The sequence below is a fragment of the Ambystoma mexicanum genome, chromosome 7q, assembly GCF_040938575.1.
Source record: "Ambystoma mexicanum isolate Mex_15411 chromosome 7q, UKY_AmexF1_1, whole genome shotgun sequence".
NCBI classification, from domain to species: domain Eukaryota; kingdom Metazoa; phylum Chordata; class Amphibia; order Caudata; family Ambystomatidae; genus Ambystoma; species Ambystoma mexicanum.
The window spans coordinates 940,104,641-940,129,824 of NC_090941.1; the positions used below are offsets into that span (position 1 = coordinate 940,104,641).

General features: G+C 44.5%; 1 protein-coding gene across 11 annotated transcripts in view; it reads left to right on the top strand.

The window, feature by feature from the left end:
- Positions 1-21,523, top strand: part of TENM4 (teneurin transmembrane protein 4) — a 2,472,585-nt gene extending 2,451,062 nt beyond the window's left edge. For all 11 annotated transcript variants that reach the window (XM_069639906.1, XM_069639908.1, XM_069639907.1 and 8 more), the window contains one exon: positions 14,514-21,523. In XM_069639906.1, the coding sequence (XP_069496007.1) occupies positions 14,514-15,272 (759 nt within the window). In that variant the 3' untranslated portion in view covers positions 15,273-21,523. The remainder of the gene's footprint in view (positions 1-14,513) is intronic.
- The last annotated feature ends 3,661 nt before the right edge of the window (positions 21,524-25,184 follow it).

Here is a 25,184-nt window from a genome sequence, read left to right on the forward strand (position 1 = left end):
ACGGAGTTTGAGGTGCAGGGGAGAGAAACTCAGCCTTGGTATCTAGGCTGGAATATACTAGAGAACAGAGAAATCCAAATTATGGAAAGCTACGTCCCCTGCACACTGGCAATCAAGCAATAAGCTTGAGGAATATTATAATGTATTTTTTTAGTCCAAGAGACTATTTGACATAAGGTATTTCATAAACAAAAACATGTGTAGAAGTACTCTAGAGAAAAGTGCATTCACAAAAATGTATTAGATGAGTCCTTTTGTTTAGAGAGAGGTCTTCTCCTTTTTATAATTTTCAAGATGGCCCAATGCTTTTCGAATTATACAATAGCTTCAGTGCTCCGAAAATGCACAGTGAAGATGCACACGGTACAACCATATCGATTTGCTTGACAGTGGACACTGTACAAACTGCCCACGCGACAGCTCATGGTCCACCACTGGGCTGGTTCTGGACTCCCTTTGCGCCCCATCCCTACCACTGCCGGGCTGGTGTTGGGTTGACTTTGCTCCTAATCCCTCCTCCTGGGCTGGTACTTGACTCTTTCCACCTCCCACCCCTCCCAGGTCTGGATTCCCTTTGTGCCCCATTCCTCCCACCACCGAGCTGGAGCTGGAGTTGGGTTGACTTTGCTCCTAACCCCTCCCCCTGGACTGGTACTTGACTCTTTCCACCTCCCACCCCTCCCAGGTGTCTGGATTCCCTTTGTGGCCCATCCCTCCCACCGCCGGGCTGGAGTTGGGTTGACTTTGCTCCTGACCCGTCCTCCCAGGCTGGCACTGGACTCTTTCCACCTCCCACCCCTCACCAGCGGGTTCTGGGGATCCTCCATCATGTACCAATGTGATGGTCCTGGGCTCCCTCTGCTTCTGATCCCCCCTCTGGTTGATGCTGGGCTCTATCCACTTCCCATACCCTAGCCCACTCCGGGGTTTCCCTCACTCCCCATGACCAGTTTCTAAGCACGGGAACAGGATTCGATTCTTAGATGCTATGCATTGTCTTGCTTCCAAGACAAACGTGTTGCCCCTGAGCTATCCTGACGGTCCCTTACCAAATTGTTCTCTTCTAAATAGTTTATGCAAATTGTCCCTCGCTTCATCTTCTTTCTTATGCATAGCAGCAAGAAATTAGTTGCTACTGCCATGCTATGCCAAATGTACAGTGAATAAAATCCCCAAATCACAGAGCAGTACAAAATGCAACAATACAGGTTTTGTATCAGTGACACCCCCCCCAGAGACATGCATCTTAATTCTACACACAAAGGAGCCTTGTAAGCAGTAAATGAGTGCCTATAAAATTAATATTCTCCAGCTGACATCCAACAAAGTTCTATCTAAATGTTTTCAGTCAGAGAGAAGACGGTAAGGCTTCTTGAAGAACACTTTTAGCTCACCTATGGTAACGCAGGCTGGCCTCACATTACAATCGAAGAATGTTATACATATTAAGACAATTTCATTGGCTAGTTGCCAGAAAAGATTATTCAAATAAAACATGGAGACGAATGAGCTAAAGGAATGAGCACAAAGGAAAGTGCGTTGAAAAATATCACACACAGGGTTAGAATATGTACACAAAGTTGAATTAGCTTCACTATTATAATCTAGGGACAGAGACGGAGGCAGGGCAGGGCCTGAGCGGGCAAAGCCCACCCAAAATCTGTAAATGCCCACCCAGCAGCGCTGAGTGGCCATTTATAGAGGTTAATGTTACTGCAGTGGGCCCAACTACATTAGCTTCAGGCCCCATTTGTTAGACAATCCTGGCTACGCCTCTTTCTAGGGCGGTTCTCTAGCTGCTGCTTGGAACCACACTTTTCAATGTGTGCTGCCACTGGCTTCTCAAATTGCTATGAAGTTCTGGTTTCAGAAGAAGGGCATTTGTCTATTCCATGTTACACTTCAAAGTGAAGCACGTTCACCCTGAAAATGCCTTCTGTTTACCAGCGCTGGCATAACACTGTGCAGGAATTATGCAGCTCAGACGGTTCCTACACTTCAAAACTATTGTCAAAGCCATTATGTCCGTGTTTGTACATGTTGAGGGTAGGATGTTTAGTAAATCTCTCACGGGACACAAACGGCTGACCCGCTTATTGTGGATTTGCAATTATAGAGGGTTTCTCTTACAATGAGCTGCAAAATTGCTGTTCCCCTGTTAGCACACAACCGTAGTCCTGTTTCCCTTTCTCTGACCAGCACCTATCATGCATGCTCTAGAAATCAGCGAGGTCTTCTCTGCATACCCATAAATCCTTGCTCTTTGGCTCAAGCATGATTTCTATATAGCAAGCAGCTTTAACAGAGGTGATGCTCGCGCACCCCACTCTCCACGCCACCACCAGCTTTGTAAAACGTCATGGAAACACTTATGCTGGCTTGCAAAAACACTAACGTTTCTAGGCAAAAATAACGCAAAGATGAATTGACGCAATATAGGCTTCAGCTCAAAGCTGTCACACAAGGAAAACGCACACTGAATGGAAACATTATCCTGGCGCTGACTCACACAGGTATATTACGTTGTCAGGTGGCACCTAAAATTGCAAGAAGGTACTCGTCAGAATACTGCTTTGGTTAAGATGCAATGGGCCAATGAAAGGCACTCTCTGCACCATGGAGCAGATAATTGGTAGAAAACGGGAGCCTTGTTATTCGAATTCATATTTACATTAACAGTGGCAGCCTTTTTAGAATAGAATATTCAATGTAGCAAGCAGGATAAATAACATCCACAATAGCAAACTTTTTTAACTAAGCATAAAAGTGTGAAAAATATAAATGCGCTAATCAGCATGGGAACAAAAAACCGTACAACAACATCCAACCAACTTTATTTCCAAACTACACAATTAAACTAGTTTCTACAAAAAAGACTGACACTCTAATTTAGCTTTCACCATGAATGCAAACCCCCTCCCATCTCATCCCCTGCAAGACCCAAGCTCCTTCTGTGTCACTGGTCTGCAACCTGCGGCTCTCCAGGTATTTTGGGCTTGAACTCCCATGATCCCCGACAAATGACTTTGTTGAGTAGGGCTCATGGGAGTTGTATTCCAAAACATCTGGTTAGCCAAAGTTTGCAAACCCTTGCTCTCTGTAGACTTTGCACGCACGGCTGTGCTTTTAAACGCACGCTACGAGTGCACACGTCTCGGGTTTATTTAAAGGGCAGTTTAAAACGCAAGGGAAGAGTTGCTACATCACGCAGAAACGTAGAAGCACGTGGGACATATAGAGTATCACAGCATTAACATACACCTCCAGTTCCAGCGGAGGGAGAAAGTTGGGTGCAGAAAAACGACACATCTGTGGGGTTCAACTTGAAGCAGACAGGTCTCCACACAAGCCTTAATATCTATTTACCAAATGCCTTCCTACCTACAGAAAGGTAGAAATACATATTGAAGAATGCAAATTGAGAGCAGGCGTTGAGTGCACAGAAAGGTATTGCTTTAGTCTGTGCGTAGAAAACGAAATCAAGGCGTTCTGCGTGCGCTCTGCTGACCGGCCGCCATTTTGGAGTAGCTCGAGTATTAAGGATGGCTTGTCCGAGGAGGTCACACTTCAGGGGCGCAAGCCTGCATCCGTTCTTGCCAAGGGCAGAGCAGACATGGCTCTGAAGGAAGGCCAGTGGTACCTCCTGCTCACAGTGAGGGAATGATTAATGCAGACAGGCGTGGGTGCCAGATCAGTGCTCTGTAGGTGTTTCAGTGCTGTTACTTGAAAACCGCTGCGCGCCTTTCAAAGGAACAGCCTTGTGGGACGGCATCTATGTATTTATTGGTGTTACGTAATGTGCCACACACAAGGAAAATTGCTTCTGAGTGCCATGAGAAGATCTTGGGAGTGTTGTCTTAAGTGCAGCCTCAAATACCCCCAAAATGATGTCGTATACCTGTTATAGTCATTTGCCACATGCCAACGTATGTGAAGCGCACCCTCAAATGCCCCAAAATCGCCATCATATCCCTGGTTCAGTCATCTGCTAAGTACCATCAGCGGCATATTTAAGGCAAAGGGCCCCGTGGGCAAAAATTACAGAGGGCCCCCAAGTGGGCGGGTCCTGGAGGCGGGCCCCAAAGTGGGCAGAGTTGCGCAAAGATGAACTTTAGGGACACATGATTCATTTGATTTAAGTTGTGATTTTTAAGGCCTGAGCGCAGACATCCAGCCCTGAACTAATATTACAACAAGCAGAATTCAGGTCTGCTTAAATCTGCATTATTTCTTAACTATAATACATTAAACACTTGCTAGAGCAGAGGAGCGTGCGTTTCTGGAGAGGGTATACGGCCCAGTCAGAGCACCCTGGGCCGAGCTGCAGCGAACAACTGGGAAGTGATTAACAGAGTCATAGTGGGCATTGGGCACTGCGCGGCAGGCGTTTAAAGCCCATTCATAGATTCATTGCCTCCATTACAGTACGCTGTGACCATATGCTGAATTTCGGGTCTGACTGCAACGTGTGTCTCAGAGAGAGACTGGGAAGGGAAGGGGTGGGGCAGGGCACAGGGGCCCGCTCGCCATTTGTCTGTCTGCCGACCGTTAAGTCCACCACTGAGTACCATCATGCGCTAAGCGCAGGTCCACATGCCCCAGTAATGAATTCATAGGCCTGGTTAGTCACTGTATGGAGGTGCAGGCTCACACATACTGCCATCAAATGCCAAAGGCAGCCTCGTAGGCCTCCAGGAACCCCTCAGAAGCCTGGAATAGCTAGCAGATGTATGTCATTGCACAACATGTCCAGGCACTCTCAACATTTAAGATTGACTTCATGTTTAAGCTTTTTTAATGGAGCACTTCCTGTTTACTGATACTCTTATCAGCCTCTGCTTACAAATCAAATCGTTCCAACAACGAGACATTACACTTTGTGCTGATACTGGTAAATGTTAGCAAATACCGCCCCACTTAGCTATCAATGCACCATCAAAGAGCAGCAATAACACTGACTTCATTACATGTGATACAAATCATTAAGAGACTAAACTAAAGTACCCACTTAGAACAAAGTGGAGTGTCAAAAAACAACAATCCTGTCAAGTCTTTGACATCTAGGACTCTTCATCGATTCGTCAGAAGATACCACCAATTCCAATTAATGCATAGACAGAATATTCAGCTTTCATCAAATCAGAATGCCAGAAACATTAAAAAGTTTGTAATAATGACACACATCTAAGGTGGAAGTCTATTCATATATATTTGTCATCTACCACTATCCATAGGTGTTACTTTGATCCCAAACCTAAAAAGGGAAAGAAGTACGAGACCAAGGATGGAGTTGATAGTTGGACAACTCAAAGAGGGGTCAGAAATGTGAGGAGGACAACTTTTAGATGATTTCTCAATAAATGCTATGCTATTAAATCATAAGTTTCAATAAACGCCTCACTATACCTACCCTGAGGAGGGGTTTCCTGCCTAAAACAAACTAAAGGATATCTGTCCTTCACTCTTGTACATGAAATACACAAGAATATATATGGCAAATCACAACAACAATGAATGCATGTGTAATGTATTCACAGTCTCTCTTTATAACCTGGGTAAATTCCCCTTCTCCGGGTTTTAAACTGGATTCAGTTCCTATGTTCAGCAAAAAGAAACAAGGAAATCTGGGTTGATAACAATGTTCCAGCACAGTTCTTGGCACCTTCAAGTTGTCAAAAGAAGGTTCTGTTAATACAATGTTCAACAAAAGAAAGATTCTTCTTCTTCCTTGAATAGTGATTTCAGTCCATCAAATAGCATCAATGATATTCTTGGTTAGGATGATTTGCCCCAATTTATAAGATTCAAAGGTAAGGTTTAAAGAAACACGGCTTCTTAATATCAGCTGTTCTAAGCTCTCCTTTCAACACCATAAATCACACTGTGTATCTTTGTCAGGATAACTTCACAGCATTTCCTCTTCCTCCTGGTTTACTCTCATACCAGGTCTACCTCTACAAGGATGCACCATGCAGGTCTACCTGCCTGACTGATAGCTGTCCACAATCAACAGTGCTTCTGAAGTTCTAAATTTACTGACAACCAAAAGTTCACACCAGCTTCAACAGTTTGCAGTTTTATGACGTTCAACAATTTTTCAGAAAAGACAAGATTCGCATTATTGCTCTTTAGCACTTCAATGCAAGAAAGGCACTCTTCTTCTGAACATTAAGCTTCCAGAAGGGCAACCTCTTTGCCACTCTTGTCTTTCTGCCACACCAGTAACCAAAATGCCCTTCAGGGAGTAATTCTACCTTTTCTCCTATTGGCTTTGACAATGTAATTTTTATACCAGCTTCAATTTTATGGAACAATAAGGGGCAAGCTTCAACCATCATGTCATTTGCCCCTTATCTGCCTGTTAGCCCTATTGGCTTAATGCCATGTCTTGTTGTTAATCTCTTAGGCTCTAGACAATGCTTGCACCGTTCTTGGCATTGGGCAATACTTGTTTCACTCTTGGCTCTGGGGTATGCTTGCACCACTCTTGGTTTTGGGTAAGGCTTGTTTGTTCCCTGGAACTCACAGATTAAAGTCCAGTCATTTCAATTCAAAGCTACAATGTTTTCTGCTGCTTAAAAAAGATGATCCTTCAGTTAGCCTTCACTTTAGAATTACTTTTAGGCACACGTGATCCGTATTTCAGCTGCTTTCTTCGATTTAATATTCAATTCATACCTTTCAGGCAGTTTTACTCATACGCGAGGGCTACTTTTGTTGCAGCCATTGTCGGGCAATGAACAATCGAGTTAACAACAATTTCACTGGCACGCTAGTGATTCTCCTTTGATGCTGTCGCCTGCCTTTGTTCGTGCAAGGGATTAGAAAGCTCGGTAACACTGACTGGCTTCTGTCTTCGATCCCGTTGCATGAGGCAGGACTTCCACTGCTTTGGCTCCTTTTGAACAGACACACTTCCTTGTTGAAGTTGGCTTAATTCCTGCCATGCAATCACAGATCTCGACTTGCTCCTGAGACCCTCGGCTGCACACCGGCTTCTAGCCACGGTCTCCTGCACACTTCCTGCTGCGTAGTCTCTGCAATCCGGTTCACATGGGGAAAGCCTTCTTCCATCACGCTGTGCATCCTCTGCATTACAGATTTAGGGGGGAAATTACACTCTCAGGAACAACAGCTGGAATCTGCTCTACAATGGTCCTTGCAACCTCTCTTTCCTCAACCTCTGCAAGTACTGCCAACAACGTGCTCTCCTTCTACTGCTACTACTGCTGCTGTTCCGATTCCAATTCCACCTAATGGCCTGCACCTGACAGGGCCTTTTAAGCATCTCTGCTTCCCTCATGTGTCAGTCATTTGCCTTAAATAGCTGACCAGTCCTGTTGCATAACTCTTGAGCGCTCTTCCTCGTCCCAGTACTTGAGGAATTATGGGACCCCAACAACAGAATTAGTTTTACTTGTCAGCTTTCTACTTTCAAGCTCAGGTTTATTTCTACAAAGAGCATTTAAGGAAACATCACAAGAATGTACTAGAAAATGGTGAGGCAGTTCATTTAAGTCAATAATTACAGATGTCCTTTCACTACACCTCTGGGAGTTAGGATGATTTCTAATTTTATACGGTACAGACAGGCTTTCCTTAAGATGTTTAGGGATTTTCCATTAGTTTCATCCACACCAAAATGTTAAATCTGTGGATCAGGCAAATCATAATGACAATACGCACCACATGCTTTGATACTTGTGAAAGATTCTTCCCTATTAGAAACAAATACAGTGTCTCATCCCACGGGATCTCCTCACCACCCTGACCCGTGTCTCCTCCCAAGTGATCCTCCTGCAGAGCAAAACCCCCAACATCAGGATTAGGAAACGCCTTCCTTTCCTTGGCCACCTGGGGGAAGACTTTAGGCAGGGCTTTAGTGAGGGATCCGCAGGATTCATCACAACACGCTTTCCACGGCTAAGTGAAGCAGTACAGCGAGACAACAATACATTAGAACAGATTTCAAGATAAGGGGTACTCGCATATCATAGAAGACAACAAGGACTGTTCCGTCAGGCATCACTCAGCATGGAGGCAGATGAAGTTCTCACTATGGTGCCTGCAGATACTGACATCAGCAGAACATCACGTTTGACGCATGTGTCCATTACAAGCCACAAGTTAGGCAGGTTATGCAGCCTTGGCAATATGGTTTTACAATGTATAGAAAATACGCATCTACGAAACTTCTGTGATGGTACAGTAGAGTTTATGATTTCAATTATATATGCTTATAAAAATGGAGTGGGCCCCAAAAAACAGCTATAACGTGTCTATTTTTTACTTGGTAGATTTTCTTTCTTGTTTATTTATCTTCACATTAACAACATCTCTTTGCATCCTGAACCCTTCCCACAGCACTGCATGGTGGCGTTCCTGGATATCTTTGATTCGGGCACCATATAAACTGCTATAATGCCAACTGAGTGTCCACCAATCACTATGTATTAAAGTGTTGTGATGTAGGTTCCCCCCAATTGTATCATTATTATTAGTAATGTAAGTATTTATACTATGAGTAATATTATTTATCTTTCCTACTATTTGTAGCAGCCGTAATACAAGATCCATTATTTTCATATTAGTAAAGCATATTTTCAATGAAATATTCTCTATAACAATTTAACAATATCCCAGTAAAACATTTGGAAATGACACACAAGCACTGCTTTGAAAGAAGCCTACAGAAAACCATGCCCTAATGCCTTCGCTGGTGGCCACGCACATTGACTTCTACTAGAGGTCACAATGCACAACTATGACTCCACATTGATTTGTACGAACACATTTGGTACCGGGCTGTCCGCATGTTCTCAATCATAGCCAGCAGGAGAGCTCTCCTGGCGTAGATACACGAGTCAAGTGTTTGTTAGGTCATGCGAACCACTCACTTGATGAAGGTCCAGTATCCTATTAGTCGGTGCATGGCTGGGTTCATGATTGGAATGGATGGATTGGGGGATGGATAGCAGCACCGGTGAGACACAGAAGAACAGTTCCTGCGGGATCCAAGAGGTAGAGGCTGAGTGATCTGTCAATAGGTATCCCCTGGCTGTTCATCCAGAAGTAAAAAGGCGACAGGACTCCATAAAACCCATCAATAGTGCATTGCTCTTGGTCTAGTGCTGATGCCGCGAGGGTAGCAGGCGGGGGTGCCCCAGTGTCAGGTGCGCAGGGGAAGCCAACTGAGTGCACGTTCTCCTACGAAATCACTGAAAAAGGGTTTTCCATTTAGAAAAGGTTTAAAACCCCAAAACATGTCAGTGGAGTGACCCCTGCTGTTTTGTGTAAAATGTGTTACATGAAGGAATCATTTGTGTACAGTATGCCACTCTCCGTAACCAATAACTACCGGGAAACTAAAATCCTGATTCGTGGAACTGTGCAAAGTTAGTTTTATTTTAGTCATTTTGTACTGTAAAAAAGACTTTGCACTGACTTTGCATGGCAGAAATACACCTTGCAAAGTTCCATGAATCAGGGATTAAGGGTTCATTCAGTGAAAAGGCGTGAACCCCTTTTGTATGTCGGACTGTGGATGTCTAAAAGACCTCACATGCAAACAATGTTCCCATTGCAAGAGAATAGTCAGTCCTTGATTTCAGCCACATAGCTCCCACAGTCTCCCTATCTGTGGCTTCTAAGCACCAACATCTGAAAGGTGCCACTGCATTATTGTGGCCATGTGTAGGGCTCTGTAAGTTTTGTGGGTCCCCTTCGATGTAACAAATGCAGCGCCAAAGAGTTCAATGGTCTATGAGTAAGCATCCTTACTCCTCCTATCCCAATGGACAGGCTGTTTCCCAAACTCCAGAGCCTGCTGCTGGTCAAAGACTTCTGACAATGCCCCTTGTTTTTCTTTGTAGCTATTCTATTTTAAAGTAGCACCGTGGATGGAGTGATGTGGTTGAATTTCCTTAGTCCTGTGTTGAGACGTGCTCTAGCATGCTAGACGGCTTTCAGAGGGGCATCTTGGACTCCTGCAAGTGGCGGGTTGCCACCGCTCAGGTGGGAGATGACCAGGGCTTGTAGAATGCTCTGAAACGTGGGGCAAGGATGAAAGTCTTGACTTCGCAGAGGAGGTCAAGCTAGTACCATGATGTCTGGATCTTCTTGGTGATGTGCATGTTGAATGAAAGGTCAGAGTTGATGGTAAAGCGGAGCGACTTTGCAATGGGTGAGATTTGGGGCGTGAAGACTTTGAGCTTCATGTCAGTCAACCAATTCTGGACTTGTGCATGCTTGGTGTGGTTTCCAAGGAGAATGAATTTAAAAGGAAATTGATTTCTTATATTGTGTTTAATGCTGATTCCAGCCTGTAAGCGAAAGCACCGGTATTTCAAACCCTCGCTGCTCAGTGCTGTCTTGTTCCCAAGATGGGGGTGTTGCCCCTGAGCTATCCTCCTGGGACAGGAAGTTTAGTCTTAGTAGGGTTTAGCTCCGGGTAGGTGCTTGTAAGTGCTTTCAACCCGGCCTCCACCTAAGTCAATGCCTAGCGTGTGATGCACAGTTGGAACCCTTAATTATATATATTTTTGTCTATAAATTATTTTATTTCAAGAATGATGTACCCTTATATCACGCCCCTCTCTGTGAATCCTTCCGGTCTCACTGAACCAGGAAGCAGGCTGTTTTGCAAAGTTAAAAATATTTATTTCATGAATTTGAACAAGATATATGTCAACTTTTATGAATTTGAACAATATCTAGATCTCACACTATTAATATTTATACAATGATCAGCATTGGTGATATCACAACAAACAACAATCTCTTTAATCAGAATGAGTATGGATAAGAAAAATAATGCAGCATGGAATAATACTTGATGTGGGTTCAATCAAATGCAATGTTACTCTTTCCCCCTGATACTACTCAATCCCCCCTAATATGCAATATAGAGATGGAAGGAGAGAAAACAGGTTTCAGGAATATACAATCCTTCAATCCCAGTTCCCCCCAGCAAGCATAGAGAGAAACAGGAATGATTTTATACAGGTTAAATGCTTTTGAACGTGGCTTCTAATGAATGGGAAAAATCACTGAAAAATTGTTTTAATTCTCTAAATTTGATTCAAAACCATTGGGAGCCACTTTGGATAGCTTCAGGTAAACACTAGCAATGATGGTTGAATAACTAGCAGATTGGAAACTTGAATTCTGAGGTTGGATGCAAAGAATAGCTATTTTACATGTGATGAAATTGAGCCAAACGCAAATCCGCGGCAAACTTTTCAGCACGCGAGAAACACGATTGCGGGAAAACTATGAGGAATTGGAAGGCGGTTTTGATTTTGTTTCTAGCATGTACGGTATGGAAGTTATGAAGGTTTTAGTAGAGGTCGTTTTTTTTTCTTCAGAAAGAGTCAAGATTTTCAAATGAAAGATGCGCTTTTGAAATTACAGACAGATATTCTTTACACAAAGGGAGGCTATGAAGATGCAAGATACCCAAAGGGACAGCCACCAGAACAGCGGCGCCTCTGCTCTGACTTTTGCCCGCCAACACACTTGTCTTTCTTCAGCAAATATATTAGCACAAAGATAAATTTATCACTACAATTAACAAAGGACTATATGGATGAGGGAAAGATTCAGAAAAACAATGCAGTTCTGGATATGATAGAATGGTTTGGATAGGATTACCTAAGGATAAGAGATTGGGTAGGACAATTCTATGCTATAGATACAACTATCGTTTTGGAAAAGGCCCTTCAAAGATCTGGTCAAAGGGTTCTGGACTGGAATTCTGCTAGCCCACCGGACAGGATTCAGGCGCCCGGTTCTGCACTCAGCACAGCACTCTGGTATCTGCACGGCCTTTGGACTGGATCTGGTGGGTTGGTTCTGGGTTACAGCTATCTGGTTACAGCTCTGCTCTACTGGTTTGGATCTCTGGGTTCCAGCAAGAGTTATTGGCAAGAAGCAGAATCAGCACAGCCAGGCTGTTCAATTTTTGGTGTGCCCCTTGGAAGTCTGGGGTTAAAATCAGGTTGCAAGATTTTAAAGGCCAAGCAGAGAAGGGTTCAACTTTGGAATTGGGCCTCTCTGCTTTCAAGGTTCTGGAGTCTTGGATCTGGGTTCTCCTTCAGAGTGCTTCGCCAGTAAGTCAGTTGATGGGTGAATCTGTGTCTCCCTCTAGGTCCTAAACTGTCCCTATGTATGTATTTCCCAAAGGGGTGGGTCGGCTGAATTATACTAAGCACACCCTCTAGGAATCCTATTGGTTAAAGTCTTCCGTCCCCCTTGATTGGAGAAGCAACCAGAGTGTCATCATGACGCTCTGTTTTATGATCCAGGAGAAACCTCCCATTTGTTCTTGCACAAGAAATCTACTTTTCATACAAGACACATTTATAATTTTACCAACTTAATATCAATGGCATATTTATATCACATATTTTGTGGAGCAAGTATTTATCCAATCCCCGTCACTGTGAGAGCTTTGAACTATGGAAGATGCCTGAGCTTGAGGCCGATACTTACATGTGAGTAACATACTCTGTCATTAACATGCAGTCCCAGAACTGGGAGTAGTCTGGCTCGGGCTGTGCATCCTTCCCAGCCGTTCCATAAATTCAGCCTCTGGTCGACAGCAAGCTCTTTGCAGAACCTCTGAATCTACTGGGATAAGCCTAGTGCCCATATCGCCTGGCAGCTGGCGGGCTCACACCAGTGTTCTCTGTCTAAGCTATACAGGCAGGGTTCCAGTTAGGAAAGTTATATCCAGGACATTCCAACACTAAAATGATCCAAGTGTACCACCTTCCTCCATCCAATGCCCCCTCTTCCTTCCATCTCCCATCTCTTTTCCAACTGACTTACTCTCCCCTCCATGAAGGTGCACAACCACAGGCTAGCTGTTTGGCAGCAACCTCAACCTCCATCACCTTATCACTATTACCACCACCACCACCGCCGCCACCAGGATTTAGAAAAATCTGCCTCCTCCTCACTTACCAAATCCCTGACCTAACCCCAGTACTCGGTTGCCTTGACTACTCTGCTAGTCTCCCCTTGGGCTCTCCCCTCTCCTCATTCTCTCCCCCTGACAAAGTCCTACATTTCCCCTCCTGATCCTCTATAATCTCCCCCACTCCTCTCCCACCTCTAAAGACCGATTCATTGCCAACTGGCTCTCTGTGAGAAAGCAATCTCTGTTCACATTTCTACTCCTCTTCAAGTCTCTGCATGGCCCTTCTTCCCTCCGCCTTGCTTGCATGATCTCCCACTACTCTCTCCCCCACACACCCTCTGCTCCAATAACCCCTTAGACTATCTGTTCCTAATCTGCCCTGTGCTTCCTCTCGCTTTCACTCCTTCTCTCCTTACACCGCACCGCTGAAGCACCCTTCCTCCACCTCAAACTTCACATCCTTCACTTGGAAGCTCCACCCTTTTCTTACTGTCACCTTACTCCCCTGTCATGACTACCTTGCTGTAACTCCAAATCTAAATACACTATCCCTTTGTACTATTGTATACCATGGGTCTAGTCCCAGTCTCTGAACCACGACCTCCAAATCACCCACTGGACTAATGCTCACTACTTCTCCTTCTAATGTAGGACTCCTGATCCAGGACTGTCCTGTTCTCTGATACTGCTTATTTGCAAGTGTTTCTGGCAGGGGTGTTGCTAGGTTTGTAAAAGATCTAGGCTATGCTAATATCAGGACTGTCAGGACTCGGGGCTAGCTAGACTTTTGGTTGTAGTCTCTGAGCTTCTATCCAGGGCTACAGTCCCTCCACCCCCAAGCCTCCCCTAGCTGGATAAATATGCAAGCAATTTTTAGTAGTCCGAGGCTATTAACAATTGCTAAAGGGTCAGCAGAAGACTAATGGCACCAAAATTGCTTCAATGGCCGGCCTGTGAGGCGTTGTTGTTGCTAGGTGGTTAAACGATCTGGGGCAACGCTAATATCAGTACTAGGGGCTAGCTAGGCTTTTTGGTTGTAGCCTCTGAGCTTCTATCCGGTGCTACAACCAAAAGACCCGGGGCTAATGCTCCCACAGCCCCCCACTAGCAACGCCTCTGCTGGGAGGATATCAGGGGGAAGGGTGTTTATCTTGGAAGCAAGACAATGCAGAGCAACACAGGTTCAAATCCCGGACTCGCACTTAGAGACTGGTCTCCAGTATTAAGCGCATTATAAAAGGTTAATTAATGACATGACAATTCAATGTGGCATCTTACTAATTGGCTGGTAGTGTTTAGTTGTCCTTAGCTGGTCAAACTTGTAATCCACCGGGCAAACCTGGCATAGTTCTCTAAGCACTACTGTACAAACACAAAATCTAATAAAAATGCTTTGTAATTTAAGTTGCTCTCAGTTTGTATAAGCGACTTAAGAATGGAGTTGTAAGGTTTGCAAGTTTAAAATGTAATCTAGATAGAATCTCCTGCCTCTGGCAGATAATGTAATGGTGCTTTGTGGTGTTCTGGACTCCTCTTTATTTGAATATCATCATTTCTAATGTCTTACGTTTCTTCTTTTCTTCTTTTTTAGTCAATCTTGGGGGTGCAGTGTGAAGTGCAGAAGCAGCTCAAAGCCTTTGTCACCCTGGAGCGCTTTGACCAGATGTACAGCAGCAGTATTGCTGGTTGCCAGCAAAACAACCAGAACATCAGGTTTGCAGCTGGAGGTTCAGTTTTCGGCAAGGGAGTCAAGTTTGCTATGAAGGACGGACGCGTGACCACCGACATCATCAGCATGGCCAACGAAGATGGAAGACGGATTGCCGCCATTTTGAACAACGCCAACTACTTGGAAAACCTCCACTTCACCATTGATGGCACGGACACGCACTACTTTGTTAAACAAGGGCCCTCTGATGGTGACCTCTCCATCCTGGGACTCAGTGGGGGCAGAAGGACCCTCGAGAATGGAGTGAACGTCACAGTGTCCCAGATCAACACCGTTCTCAGCGGAAGGACTAGACGCTACACAGACATCCACCTCCAGTATGGCTCGCTTTGTCTGAACACACGCTACGGGACCACCTTGGACGAAGAGAAGGCCCGCGTGCTGGAGCTAGCCAGGCAGCGGGCCATATCCCAGGCCTGGGCCCGGGAGCAGCAGAGACTGCGGGATGGGGAGGAGGGTCTCCGCTCATGGACAGAAGGGGAGAAACAGCAAGTGCTAAACACAGGCCGCGTGCAGGGCTACGATGGCTACTTTGTCATTTCGGTAGAGCAGTACCCAGAACTGTCGGACAGCGCCAACAACATTCACTTTATGAGACAGAGTGAAATGGGCAAAAGGTGACATAGAGGCCCAGTATATTGACTTCTTGCCAAAGACAGCTGCTTTTGTGGCCACTTACCTGACTGTGTTGTACTCAACCCTTTTTGTAACGGACTAGGAGAACAAACAAACAAAAAGAAGTCATTGGCTGCACTGTAAGTCGGTGTAACATCTTTTTTTCCTCTTTAATATTTGGGCCTTCACACATTCGGCCGCGAGCAAAAGGTCTTTTTGCTGTAGTGCGACCACAGTGAAACCGTTTCTTGTTTCCCATGCGATGAATTTAAGTGAGGCGTGTCGACGTATGTTAACAGCTACTCCACGTGAAGTGGGAAAACACGGATGCCTGTGCTACGCTGTCGCGTCATCTCGCTTGCGAACGTGGATCAAAGGGCCTGCAACGTCACCCAATTTAGAAAAAAGGGAAGAAAGACAAAATGTGAATCCTGAGTTGTGGGAACTGAAATAAGCAAGGATTTAATCACAGCCCTCCATCTCATCACACTGTTGTGTTGCCATTGTTTTCGCGACACCGCACTGCAAAATACATGACACGCTAAAACAAAATGTCACCCCCGCCTTGGCCCATCCGAAAACTTGCTTCAGGGTTTGAGTGCAAATGAAAGTATTGTCCAGGCTTGGATGGGACGGGCGCAGTGTCTTTCACTGCTTTGGGGAGACATGAGCCCTTTGGGAGCCGTATTCCAAATCCTTAAAGTGACAGTCTGAATTGTGTGCCTCAAAAGAACTTGATCACCCCTGGCTCTTTCCTTTGGGATATAGTGTTTTTTGGGGTTTCCTGCTGCACAGAAAGCAAAGCAACACAGTGGGAGCAGCACTGGCAGCATTAAGTAAATGCTGCCTGCAATTGCTCCAATTTCTGAACTGGAAGCAATCGTTATATATTTTTTTCTCCGTAATGTATGTTTTTTTAAAAAAGGTTTTATTTTATTTTTATGTGTGCTTATGGTTTGTTATGTGGTTAAGTCTACAGCTCGAGCTAAAGCTTAGACATATCCCATTCTGATGGGGAGTCCTGGTGATGTGCACAGTACCATTGGATCTTTTCATCTGTGCGGCTCTGAGCATTGCTCTAGATGTTGCGGTACTCAGTGTAAACATTGACTGGCAAAACACGCCCTCCAGTGTAAGCCTTGTCAGTCATCCCTCACACCTCTGTGTAAAAATTAACTGGCATCCCTCAAACCTCATTTTACTCATTGACAGGCACCCCTTACAGGCCAGTGTGTAAACCTCGACAAGCAGACCTCACACCTCAGTGTAAACATCTAGCACTTCAGTGTAAAGCTTGTCAGGCATCCCTCAAACCTCTGCGTAAACAGTACAGAACCTCCCATGCCACATTGTAGACATTGACTAGCACCCCTTGAATGTCGGTGTAAACATTGACAGGCATCCCTCACACCTCAGTGTAAACATTGACAAGCATCACTTACACCTCAGTGTAAACTGCTGCAGGCATCTCTAGAACTTCAGTGTAAACCTTAACACTCATCCCTACCAACTCAGTGTAAACTGTCATAGGCACCCCTAACATCTCAATGTAAACTTTGACGGGCATCTCTAGCACACTGTGGCAATCTCGGACTGGCATCACTCACCTCTCAGCATAAATGGCAATATGCAACGTTACTGTAAACTGTAATGACATCTGTAGCACATCAGTGTAAACTCGAAATGTATCCCTCATAAGTCAGTATAAAATAGAACCAGTATCCTTCAAATCTCATTGAAAACTGTGTCATACATAAGCAGCACCTCAATGTGTAATGGTATTTCTTAGACCATAACGTAAACCTTGACAGATATCACCCACGCATCACGGTCAAGGTGTTGCTCATGCCTTCTGCGACAGACATCGCTAGCACCCAGTGTAAACTGTGATAGGCATCCCTCACATGTCAATGTAAACTATAAATGTCATTGCTAGCCCTTCAAATGTTGACAGTTACCCCTCACGCCTCAGTGTAAACAACAACAGGAAACCTTCAGTCTAAACTGTAATGGTATATCTAGCACTTCGTAAACTGCGAAAGGCATCCCCGCTTTGTCCGTGAAAACTGTAAGCCCATTCCTCGAATGCCATTGTAACAGACCTCAGTGCAATCTGTAAAGGTCACCTTTCGTACCTCAGTGTAAAACTGTGTAAACTCTGTGCACAATGTAACAGGCACTCCTTATACACTAGTGTAAAAGGTAAAGTCAGTGTCCCCCACGGCATAGTTTCATCTCTCACAGAATTTACTGTAAAATGTGCAAGCCATCCATGACACTGTAATGTAACCGTAACATGCATCACCACAACGGCATCCAAACTCTTACATGCATCTCTCACTCAAGCCAATAACCTCGCCTCAGACGTCACTGAAAATAGTCATCTGACTGGCATCGCCCACACCTCCGTATCTGCTGGCATTGTCGTCTCCCTTTCATGGTCCTCTCCCTTTCATGGTTCATGCATCTCTCATACTTTGGTGTGGAAAGGCTTTTTGATGCTATGACTTTCCAAGATGGCTGACTCTTTAACTGATTCTGTTATTTCAGATATGGATTTGGCATATGAATATTCCCAGTCTAAGTTTTCATTAAAAAAAAACATTTCCAACAATGTTCAAGTAATCCACAACAGGTCAACTCGCCCAACCTTGCCCGTCATTTGCCCTATGGAAGAGTTGATGTTGAGAAATTCCTGTATATCACTTTGAATTAGAGAAGGCATCTATGGGGGCATAGCACTTGCCTGGTAATTGAAGGAAACAGGCTATCAATGTCAAGTAGCCGTCATGCCGAACTTTATTAACTCCTTTTATGTGGGTGTAAACAATCACATTGCCAATGTTTTGTATTCAATTTCAAGTTGCCCTTAATTCATCATCATTCTGGCCTTGCTGTGAATGATGCCATGTTCAGAGGGGTTACCCGTGGCAATGAGGCCGCTGAAAAATGTGAGGTGTTACCTTTACTGCAAATCCACCAACAAGAATCAATCTTCTTATATATGTCAGAGAGCTCTTCTCAGGCTAGCTGAGTAGCTTTATGATCAATTGTAGGACCACATTGGAAACATTCCTTTTAGGGCTTCCTGTTTTTCTGTCTCTCTTCTTAAAGAAGGAGAGATTGTCTCAGGAGCCAGTGGGGAGAGAATGTGTGATGTTGAACTTGCTAATTGAGCCTTCCCAACTCTGAAGCCTGTCCATTGAGAAGTAGGCCAATGTTGAAAGACTCATTGCACATGGCGCTCACTCAGTTGCACAATGTGCACCGAGTTCTTAAAACCACTCATGTATTACCAAAGAGGTTCTCATATCATCTGACATAATTCCACCACGTACTGCTTGCCCCAGGGGGCAATTAAGCACCACTGAAATAAATCAACGAAGAAACAAAATGTAGCAGGAATGTGGATTGGCACCACCTAACCAAGTTTTTGTAATTCAACCCCAGTTAACCGCTTTTTTGCCAAGAGGCTTTTCCTTGCAGTATTCAGATAAAAAACCATTGGCCTAGTTTGGGAGGTTCTGTATCCTTGGCAAACATGATCATCTGATCTGATTTGCTGTGATCTGATCTGCAGTGACACCGGTTTTGTGGGTGCTTGTGTAAGGAAGCCACTTTGGATGTCACTTTTTAAGCATCTTTGTTGCTCGCATCTCACTGGTCCGGTCAGATTTACCCATGTATGTCCATAGAGGCTAACATTTTAGGAATTAAATCAACTTTGTTTATGAAATGAAAACTCGAAGGGGCTGTGAATAATGAATAACCTTAATTGAGCTTTACTCAACAAGATGGCTGTCACACACATCCTTTCAAATTTTAAATACGGGACTGTCTTCCCAATGCGTTTCTAAACCTGCATTTCCATTGTAATACAACACATCAGTGATCTCTTCAGCCTTGACGCTTCAGGTTACGTTTTTCTAATTCCCCAATTGGTTCCATCGCAACCCTTCACAGGTTAGTCCTGTTTATCCAGCTCACAAAGCACCAACCTTTTGAAAAAGTCTTTGAAGTTACTTGTTGCAGAGGGCTTTCTGTGTCTTAGGCTGCCTCTAGCGTTCTTACAGAGCAGTTTTCGATGATGGCAATTCTTGAAAATTAAGACTCAGTGACCGTTTGATGGCTAAGCACCTTGATACGATGGTCTTCCGTCAAGAGACGGATCTCCAGTGTCGGGTGTGAGAGGTCTAGCTCGCACTCCAAAAATGTCATCAATCCATTTGGAATGTGGGGTGTTCCCGTGCCTCCCTTTATTGGGGACTGCATTGCCTATTTCAGTATTGAGCTACTGACAAAAGAAACGAGGACTCCCATCAATGGTGGTCTTTATGCAGGTACCCATTAAGAACCACGCCTGTGAGTCACTCGGTAGACACCGGAGAAAAGAGCCACTGTGCAGCAAAGGCAATCTTGAGATATCTGCCCGGCACCACTAGTGAGCTGAAATAGCGTCTCCGAAATCCAGCACTGGGAGGAACTCAATTAAAAATAAACCCAAGTAAAGTCCCTTTTGACCAGTGACTTGTAAATATCACAGCTATAGATGGCAGCAAAATCTCTCCTGCAAAGACAATGCCATCAAATCAAGGTAAAATTTAATTGAACCCAAGTCTAATTCATTGTTGAGCTGCAGATAAAAGTCTGTGCCCCCCAAGACCGAGGTATCAGAAGAAATGGAGGATTTGAGTTTTTTGCTATTTTTGTTGAATAACTTGAAATGACAAGCATAGTAATTCCAAACACAACAAAGGTCTCCCGATGTACCTGCTTTTCTTTGACAAGAAGAAAAAGGCGACAAGAAGACCAAGCAGCACTTCACCACTTCATGATTCTTGAGATCATTCTCCTTTCTTTGTTTTCTAAATTCCTTTTTGGTAGAATTGAGCTCGCAGGATGCACACTGTGCATTATTAAATGTCCAGTGGCCACACATGGAATCATGGATTTCTTTAACGAAAGCTCAACCGGGAATTTCATAGCTTTCGAACAGGGCTTTTTCCGTGTTTTATGTCGAGTGTAGGTTGAAAGAATAAAAGAAAGGGTTGAACATGTCCAGAAAAGTGACACTACCATTGATCCAAAACACCTATTTCATTCACACCTCTATCAATTAGAAAGAAGATCTGTTTCTGAAGGGATCAGATGAAGATCTCTTGTCAGAGCACTAGTCTGCCCATCAAGCACATTTCACTCCCTAACACAGTTGACAGTCAACCGAATTCCCTCGCGTGTATCTAATCCCAGCTTTCCTTCCCATAAATCAGCTTTCCCGGGATATCCCTGCTTGCATAAATCACACACCACCAGAGAAGGAATTATGTGTGGTGCAGAAACCCCGGGTCCAGATCCCCTGTATTGCACTGGTACCAGGCAATTTTTCACCAGCGCCAACATTTACACCAACCGAATACTGCAAAGGATTATTGTTTTTGCACTGCCCAGTTGGTGCTAGGGTTGTTGTAACGTTGGCATACAATTGTCCCTCGCTAGTGCAATGTATTTGATGTCCCCCCCTGCCGCTCTCCAAGCCTTTCACCAGAACATGGTCACTGGGACACACCACTAGCCCTGGTGGGGGAGCGGGTTGGACACAAAGGGAGGCACTTGCAGTGTTTAACGGAGAAGAGCATTCCTAAAATGTGAATTTACATTCCTCGCTGCATTGCCAAAAGCTGAACTGCAAATCTGATGTCATTGTCCATGTGCTATTATTTGTGACTTTCACTGTTTCTGCTCTGTTTTGAATGACTGTGAATGAACCATAGCCAACTACAAAGGGACATTTGTGCACGAAGAGGGCTTGTTTTTGAGAGTGGCTGAGGAGCAGAGAAACTCCCAAGCCAGGTGACCAGCCAAAGCATGGGTTCAACCTTTCAGGGCAGTGTTGCTGCTGTGACCATGTCAAATGCAAATATCAACCAGGACCACTCTCTTTTTGAATCTGCTTCGCTTGCGCGAGGACTTGCTGCACGTGCAGCTGACCGGTCGCATTTGGGAATTTGCAGGAGAGCTGCACTGTGCGAAGATCCCGGGAGATTGTCATCACCAGGTGTACTATTTTTTCCTGAAGTCTGGAACTAATTTTGAGAATTTCTTTTCTCGACACGTTCGTGTATCTAACACTGTATTCTTGACTGTGTAAATAATCCGAGCCTGTAAATAAAAGTGCAGATGTAGATACCTTCTAGGACAAAAAAACAACGTGACCCTGTGTAGCCTTCGGTGACAAATAAAGATTATTTTATGTTTAAGCATGTTGGTCTTTGTGAAAGCATTCCTCATTTGCAGAAGGAAGCGACCCAAGATGAGTAGACGCGGCTCCGGAGCGGCCATCTTGTAATGCACTTTCCATCACTCCTACCTTGGTTTGTTTCTTGTCGCAGTAATAACATTGTTGGTAGAGTATCCTATGTTCTAGGGACGGGGTCTGCGACCTGGTGCTCTACAGATATTCTGGACTACGACTCCTATGATCCTCATATCAGACTGTCCTATTTGGACATATGGGAGTTGTGGTTCTAAACATTTGGAGATCCAAAGGTTGCAGAGCCCGGTTCTACTGAATTGTATTACTTGATCATGTTCCAGGTCTTTATGCCAGCATTCCATTGCTGATGGTAAAAACACGGCAGCGGCATTGCCTTTTACTCCTTCCAATAATAATAATGGGAAGGGGAATACATGGGTGAGCCCATCTATGTGCCGCTTCCCTCAGCGGCCTTCATCTTTGCTTGAACCATGTGTTGCATTGTCGTTGCTGTATCTCCTAAGGGTGGTCAAGGGCCCTGGGGCGCTCTTAAGTTGCTCATGTCACGTGTTTGTTGCTTATTCTGTCGTAGCTTTGCATTCCTGGACTTGCAGTCCTGCTTTTGTAATGGTAAAATCCAAACCACAAGTATCAAGCAAGCAGCCAAATACCAGCAGACCATGAGCCACACACGCCATCTAGAGATCCCAGGGACACCGACCGGGATACAACATCCACCCTCCAACCCGCTTTGTACTTCCGGAAGCCAGAGGCACTACAATCCCTGGGTTTGTGGAGTGGAGAGGGGCATAGGGTTAACAGACTAGGAGGGAGGGTGCCTCCCCTCCGCCCCCTCAAGGAACCAGATAAGGTACAGATTAAGGGGGACTGACAGACTTCATGGAAACCCTTCCCACATCCAATACATACAAAAGAAGCAACAAACAACACATTAATGGGCCTCATTACAAGGTTGGTAAAACCTGCAAGGCTACCTCCAAACTTGCAAGAAAGTCTGGCACCCGCAAATGGGCAATTACCGGGGTATTCTGTCCCATTCGGACCCGGTAATTGCCCTTTCGCGGGTGCCGGGATCAGGTGATCCCCATTCCCATTGAGCCCAATAGGGCTCAATGGGGATGCCTGTAGCACCGGCATCGTTCATAACGGTGCCGATGCTAGAGGCATGCTATGCTCGCGGGTGCCTTTCATTCCGCCAGGAAAGGCATCTGCAAGCACATCTCAGAGTTTGCCGGTCCGGACACAACGGTACCGGCAAGCTTACCGGTACCGTTGCAAGCTCGTAATGAGGCCCATTTCCTTGTTATAGGCATCTTGAGAATACTGCACATGGAGAAGGAACTCAACGGCACTATCGATGGTTTTCATCAGGACGACTAACGAGTAACGCCAAAGCTACACAAATGCACATTAATCAGGAAACCATAAGGCAAACAATGTTAACTTAAAAATCGGTATGGCAGCTGCAAGGGTCCCCAACGTGAACTGCCGCTGCCAGAGTGTTAATAACCACAACTCGAGCAACAGCAAAGATCCCGAACAGGAAGCTGGCCAGCACTACAGGGCGGCAAGAGTCTCATAACTGTTCAGGCTTTTCATCCTTCTCTAAGTGTATAGAAACACACACTTTCTGTTTAGTGATACACACACTCTGCAACGTCCATGCTTCAATCACAAAGCCAAGACACAACGAACCAATCAGCTAACTAAGTTGGGATTCATAGGTCTAATTAAAGTGACGTTTTCATTTGCTGAACAGCTGCTTGGCAGGAACGTTTATGATGGAAGGGTTTGTAATAAGTCGTAAAAGAGGTAGAGCCGTACAATGACCGGCAGGAATGTAAGGTAGTAATTAAAATACAAAGGTTAGACAAAACAGTAATAAACAATGAGAGCCACTAAGGAAACGGAGGCAAAATAAATGAGTCATAGAAAATAATAAAGTCCAGGGAATTAAATGCTAGAAAAAATACAATTGAGGCAAGTAGGTCTATGGCAAGAAGAATTCAAATTAAATTACTGCTGAAGAAAAAAAGAAGATATGCCTCAACTTTAACTATGAGATTCAAATAGAAATATGGGCTAAAAGTAAAAAGGAGTATGGTAACTGGCAACAGAACGGAGCATGTGCCGATCAGAGAAAATCAACAAAACCACACAAGAATAAATACGACCAGGCTAACAAAAAGAATGAAAAATCATAAAAACCAATACTTGCCAAACAAATACAAGCAGTTCCACAGCAAAAATGTGAAATGATTAACGAGAAACTACACAATAAAGGTGAAAATAGCTCGCAGACCTGAAAAGAAAGACATGAGGATATATGAAAATGCATGAAAACAAATGCAATCAATGAATAAACATTTTCAGAGACAGAAACAAGGAAGGGCAGCAACATTGCCATGGAAATAGCATTACAAACTCTTAAAGTCAGCAAACACACAGGCGCTGTACAAAATATTGCATCCCCTGCTTGGAGCATGAGAACACATTTGAGCATTTGCCTCTGGGGCCTGACCGTTCCATAGGTACACAGATAAGTTGACTATGGCAGAAATTGGTCAACATTGTGTCTGTTGGGGATTGTCTATAAAGGTATCGCAAGGAATTGCCCCTGTTTCTAGAACTTCTCTTTTACAGCATTGCAACTGACAGTCAAGCTTGCTCTCTAGATTTGATGGGGCATAGGCCTCTCATTCATCATTCCCAAGACAAAGCCCAAACAAAATCACGACCTGCCTCATAGACCAATACACGGGTCATTAACTTGGGATAAAGGCCCGCTCCCAAGTTTGCAGACAGCCATCATTTGGGAAAGATGCATTGTGACAAAATGCCATCTACACGAGTGTGTTAACTTTAACAATACCATTATTCCGGTAGATGGGTCTCTGACAGTGGGGTCTTCCAATTATACCCCCTTTCATAATGTTCCATGCTGAAAAGTACAGTGCAAATAAGTAACTCTGTCTACTGCCACCTCTCAGCAGCGGCTTTGTAGTTTGGCAAAATGCAGCCACTCAGTGACATGTGCATTCTGGCCAACAGCTGATGGAACCAAAAGTCCAGCAGTCAATATCTGCCTTTAACCATGGGCAAACCCAAGCCGAAATTTAATATCATTGTTTGAGCCAAGTATCTGGTAGCAGAAGAAAGTCTTAAATGTAAGTTCTTTCTGGTTTTTGCATGTTGGTCTCTGGTTCAAAACCTACTGGTGTCATATTATTGTCAGCTTCATTGCTAGGGACTCGCTGACAGGGCCTTGTATCAGCATCAGGAACTGGGTTTCACCCAAAACAACCATATGGGCCCAGCTCAGGAAATCCCTTATTGATCTCCCTGGGGAAGCATATCACCTACAAAAGACAGGAAATCTGACCAGAGGCTATCTGGTAGCCACTGCTTAAAAGGCATGCTCTGTCAGGACAAAGGAGAGCTTTTGAGGGTTCCTAGTGATAGCCTCGACATCCAAAGCATTGAATGCAAAAGCCTTGAAAAAATGCCTTTGTTTTTCATTTTTTTAAATGGGGCCCCCAACCCCTGTTTGTTTACCCCTTAAAACCGTTATTAAAAAAAATCCTTTACCTACCAATACAATGCATTTTTTCGATGCATTTGTTTTCAAGGCTTTTGCATTCAAT